This window comes from Geospiza fortis, unplaced genomic scaffold (assembly GCF_000277835.1).
Source record: "Geospiza fortis unplaced genomic scaffold, GeoFor_1.0 scaffold70, whole genome shotgun sequence".
Taxonomy (NCBI): Eukaryota; Metazoa; Chordata; class Aves; order Passeriformes; family Thraupidae; genus Geospiza; species Geospiza fortis.
The window spans coordinates 2,330,682-2,336,402 of NW_005054317.1; the positions used below are offsets into that span (position 1 = coordinate 2,330,682).

The following is a 5,721-nucleotide window of genomic DNA, read 5'->3' on the forward strand; positions in this document are numbered from 1 at the left end:
TGGCGGGCTCGCAGCTTGGCATGGTGTGCTGAAGAGCTTGGTGACGAGACGGGGAAAAGCTGCCTTGCCGGTCAGGGACCTGAGAGGGCCTCTAGGCTAGAAGCAGGTGACTTAAGTTTTTGGCTGAAAATTAAAAATCCAGACTGCAGAACAGTTTGTCTCTGCTTATTAAAACTCTTAAAAATCTACGCACCTGCCTTAAAGGCCGTGGAAACGAATGTTGAGAAATGCTGAACATCATCTGCTTCCATCCCTTAACTATTCCATTCCATTGTGTCCCCGTACCCTGGGTCACCAGGCAGGCCTGCCTGGGCTCTGGCAGTGCATGTGTGTGGGGATGGGGCCACAGCATCCCCGGGGCATGTGGGGTGGGAGGGCTGCATGCCAAGTCCCCCAAAAGCATGGAGCTTTGGAGATGTGAAGGTGGCAGGGAAAAAAGTCTGAGCTTAAAGCGATATAAGGACTGTGGTGCTCTGATATTTCCAACAAAATTTAAAATGAAAATAACTCAGTGAAACAAATAAGAATGTTGTTGAGCTCTTATACCTGGTTGTGCTGTAACAGCACAAAAAATAAACACTTGAGAAAATTTCTGTGAAATCAAACATAAAATATCAGGTTGAGTTACAGATGTTTCTCAGATCTCCACAATGTCCAACCCTCTAAAAAATGAACTGTAGTCTAACTGTGAAAGTGAAACTAGATCTTAGCATTTTTATCAATTAGGAAGAAAAATACACATCTAAACAGAAATATATATCTAAACAGAAAAGTGCTACTGTTTAATAGCTGTTTATAGGGACTATATAAAAGAATTTAAAAAATTGTTCTTAATGTCACCAAACACAGCTTCTACACTCATTTCCAGAAATGCTAAAAACTGTAATATCCACAGAAGCAGTTTTTGTGATGTCTCTTGACCCATTTTATTTGCTTAAGTCAGTGCTTAATGCACCTCCTGAAATCTGTTGTACAGCAGATGAGTTCTGCAGAGGGGGTGTTTTGTTTGTTTACACCATTTCCCATTATGTGAAATATGTGTATTTTCACATTATTGTGAAAACTAGAGGAGATATGAAAGTGCATCTGAGGTCGAAAGACCCTTATGAATTCAAGTAATTTTTGTAGGTTTTACTTAACTGCTCATATAGTAACTTCCCTCAGCAGTTAATGAGGAGACTTCAGTCTGCAATCAAATTATCCTAGAATCCTGGAGTGGTTTGGGTTGGAAGGGACCTTAAAGATCATTTTGTTCCAACCCACTGCCATGGGCAGGGACATCACAGGTGAATTACAATTTATTTATTCCTGCAGTTTAGGGAAGTTTTTCCCTGTTGCTGAAAATCTTTTGCAAAATCCATTGCCTGTCAGTTCACTTACTATTGGCATACTGTGTTGTCCAAGTTCTGAATTCTGTGAAGATAAAGGAATTCACTCCAGATGTTTTCACCACATTTACCTTTGATTTTGAGATGAGTTCTGAGAAAGTTATAATAAATTCTAAACATTACCCAAGAGTTATTAGACAAGTGCTTTTTATAGTGCTTCATATGAGAAATCAGGTAACACTTTATCAGTGGTGACACATCCTTTGCTACTCAGTATTTTATAACAAGCTTAGTTTTATATTAACATAGAACATAATCATATTTATTGAGTTTCACTTCCCTATTTATTTAATAGGGAAGTAGGTGTTGATCTTATAGTAGAGCAATACTTGAGAGCTGATTTTGAACTATTCCTGTAAGTCTCTTAAAATTTAAATCTATACTTCTATACTATTAAAAGTGGCCTGCTAAAGGAGAAAAGGGTATTGGAGTATTTGATGTAAAATTCTGCCTTGAAAATTTAAAGGAAGATAAGTGGAAACATTCCTTTTTTTTTTCAAGTGAGACTGTTACTGCAGACAGGCTTGAGGATGCCTGAAAAATAGGACACTTCTAATTCCATGCTACCACTTGAGGGTGAAGAACATTCAAGATTCATGTCTTTAAAAAATATTTGTCTAAATAAACTGCCCTGAAGATTCAGAGGATGATGTTGGGGCACGTTACTGTAATTTATTCAGTCTCACAATTGCAGTTACAGACTGATACGTCTGTCAGAAAAAGATACAAGACTTGACTGATGAAAAAACAATCAATCTCAAAATCGAAAGGAGCAAGCTCTTTTTCTGTGTCCTCTTCAAATTTGAGGGAAATAAAAGTAGTAAGACTGGGCCCTTTTTTAAACTGCAGGTCAACTTTTACTAGTAACAGTTAAATCAGTGGGTTTATTGAAATGCCTGGGTTGTTTTTCCCATCTGTGCATATTTATATTATTGCTTTCTAGTTCCACAAATAAAACCCACTCATGCAAGTGCTCATGTGCATAACTTACAGGCATAAAGAATATGCAGATGCATCTGTACAAATGATCAATAATTGAGGTGTTCTTTGCATAGAAAGTTGGAGGTGTGGCTTTTCCTGTGTGATGTTGCAGCTGAATTTACTGTGTTCTGTGCAGAATGGCTGTTGATGGTGGGTGTGGGGACTCTGGAGACTGGGAAGGTCGCTGGAACCATGTAAAGAAGTTCCTCGAGCGATCTGGACCATTCACACATCCCGATTTCGAGCCAGGCACTCAAGTGAGAAAGACTTAATTTCAATCAAATATCTGTAGAGTGTGTTGCAAATTAATGTAAACAGGTTCATTAATTGACCACCAGCAATGTTTGAGTACTAAAGCTGCATGAAAAGCTTCTGTTTTAATCAATTGAACATTATAGTCCTAGGAGATAATGTTGTGTTCTTTTTATAAATTTGTATTTTTAAGTTGTACACTGTCAACTTCAAGCTTGCTGTCATCATATATAAATATATAGCAATGTATGAATTATGCTGGTTTTGGGTTTCACATGAAAAATAGCAGCATTTAAATCTCCATTTATAAGTAATTTGATACAGTGAGGAATCAAATGTACTTAAAGAAGAAATTAGTGTTAATATGAATACTTTGACAACTGAATAAGGTGTGTAGTAGGGTAGACTGTTTTAAATATTTCTTCTGCTTTTCTTCTTTCGTTGTACATTTTGTTTCAGAGCTTTTGGTTGAAAGTATTTTCCTGTTACCTTTTTAAAGTACTGTTCCATTATTTACTAGTTGGAGACTGGGGTGAAGTGGAGCAGTTCACAGAAAGCAGTTATATACTTAACATTTTCAATTCTTTCTGTCCGGCAATGTTGTCTGTTTAGATTTATTTTGTATAATGTATATGTGAAATATCTGAAGAAGGAAAGCATTATCACCTTAAACCAAATAATAATAAGAGTGGACCTTGCTTTTTTCATGGTCAAAAGTAATATAAAAGTAATATACTGATATCAGCAAAGATCTTGATTCTCTCTAAGTGGGGATACAGGAACTGCAGGAACTCAACAACTGATTAAAGTCCAATATATAATTACTCCTGCAAATGCAAAACTGCTTTATCTGTAACTCACTAGGCACTGAAAATTTATGGTAACATATTTGTAAGGGTTATGAAGTAAAGCACAAATTGTATTAATTTTTTGTTTTATGTTTTCTGCAGGCCCTTGATTTTTTGTTAAGCACATGTAAAGTGCTAGTTATTGGAGCAGGAGGATTAGGATGTGAACTCCTGAAAAACCTGGTAATTATTGTGTTTTAACCCTTTTCTTTGAATCTTCTCTGTTTCTTTTTCTTTTTTCTTTGACAAAACTGTCTTTTTTAATTAGCTAATTTTGCAGTTCTGGTTGTAAATAGCTACTGGAATTTCAAGTTCTAATCAACATGTGTAAAATACATGTTGATACAGACAATAAAGATGAACAATGCACTTGAAAGGTGGTATTTTCATATGTTGCCTGTTATTTATTCAGCTATTTCAAAGCTTGTCAGACCCACAATACAGTTTTAAGGCAATTTTACTGTAAAGTTATTTGCCAGATGTAGTGATGGCCTGCATGCAAGGGGAGATGAGGCAGAACTTCTGTCAGAAGTTCAGTGTGTTCTGAGATGGGGAGGTGATTTTTGTGTTTGCCATCTCCTTCAGCACTGAGTGCTACAGGAATGCTGCCTTGTTTTGAACTGTGATGTCTGGGTCAATATGCCTGACTCATTTATGCCATTTATGTGAAAATGGTTAATGTCCCAAACCTCAACAGGAATTTTTTAAAAGCCTTTTAAAGGGATTAAACTGTTTTTCCTATTCCTGCCAAGCATGGAAGTGCTTATAGTATTTGTTTAAATTCTGTGCTTTTTTCCCCCAATGGATCCTTTTGATTTACTCCAGCCATGAAGGAATACTGCAGATTCCCCTTATAGATCAGCCTACTGTTGGCTTCCCTGTGTTAGCATTAGGTAGGCCAAAGCAATATTGCCTTCAGGAGAGGATTGTCTTTGACTTTGGAATGTTTTTAATTCCATCTGTCTGAATACCAGCATTAGCAGCCCAACAAAACCCCTTTGAACCAAGAATGACCATGTACCTGTCTGCACAGGCAATGAGGAGCAAATACATTTGTTCCTCCAAAGGTTGTTGTTTTGGCGTGTGGAGTGAATTCTGGAGCTTTGTGAACATTTAGTTTCCTGTTAAATGAAGCTGACCTTCTCTTTTCCCAGGCACTGTCTGGCTTCAGACAGATCCATGTTATTGACATGGATACTATAGACGTTTCTAACCTTAATCGACAGTTTTTGTTTCGGTGAGTGGTATTTTACATTTTCACAGTTTAACTTCTGTTTTTTTTTAAATGTACCTAAATAAAACATGTTAATATATTCATTATTTTGGTTGGACAAGAGGTCATTAAAGATTACTGGACCTTCATGTCACAATAGTACTCAGAATTAACTAAAAATTGTGTATGATTTCCTCTTATTTTGGGCTCTGTGGCATGAAGAAAATCAATCTATGTTCCTTGACATTCCAGTACAGCTAATGACTTTTGGAAAAGGTGATACCAAGGAATAAATGCACACAGATTGAGATCTCAGATTTTCTGGTACCTTTTTTCATCCAAGTACAGTGAGCAATCATTGGATGTTTTTGGTGCTGATAACCATAGTTAATTCTATGACTCTCACATGTGATGCTTTACACGGATCATGGAATGGTTAGGATTGAATGCCTTAATATTATCCAATTAAATAAATTGTCCTGAAGTAACAATTAGCCACTCAGTTTGGTATTGAAATGTATATAGATTGGAAAGACAAAATGTGCTAAAATCAAGCTTTTGGCATTGCTTGGGTTTTTCCCAGAGCGAAGGATGTGGGGCGGCCAAAAGCAGAAGTTGCAGCAGAATTCCTGAACAGCCGCATTCCCAACTGTGCTGTGGTACCGTATCCTTTCACAGAGAAGCCTGAAGGCTTCAGTATCTTAGAAAACTCTGTGGGTGGTAAGAGTATCTGAAGTATTTTGCTGCCATCCTGTTTCTCATACAATAAAAGACATTCATTCAGCTGGTGAGTTGAGAATACTTTCTCCGTGCCATTAACATACAGGGAATCTGCATGGAAAAGCTCAGAAATTATTTTGTATTTTTCCACTGAGTCTTTTTATTCAAGTGCAATATTGTAATTTTCACTGAGATACTGGAATTATTCACCAGAGAGTTTTGAGTAAGCATTAGGTAGGAGGCATTAGTTTATAAGCACAGAGCAGCACTTACTGATAAAGGACTTTGTGAGAGCACATATTTTGAGCTTCCTGAATAT

General features: G+C 36.9%; 1 protein-coding gene across 1 annotated transcript in view; it reads left to right on the plus strand.

The window, feature by feature from the left end:
- The first annotated feature begins 2,473 nt into the window (after positions 1–2,473).
- The window catches only part of UBA3 (ubiquitin like modifier activating enzyme 3), a 9,317-nt gene continuing 6,069 nt past the window's right edge, over positions 2,474–5,721 (plus strand). Inside the window, exons 1-4 of the mRNA XM_005420179.2 lie at positions 2,474–2,626; positions 3,572–3,652; positions 4,624–4,706; positions 5,266–5,346. Coding sequence (XP_005420236.1) covers positions 2,507–2,626; positions 3,572–3,652; positions 4,624–4,706; positions 5,266–5,346 — 365 coding nt within the window. The 5' untranslated portion in view covers positions 2,474–2,506. The remainder of the gene's footprint in view (positions 2,627–3,571; positions 3,653–4,623; positions 4,707–5,265; positions 5,347–5,721) is intronic.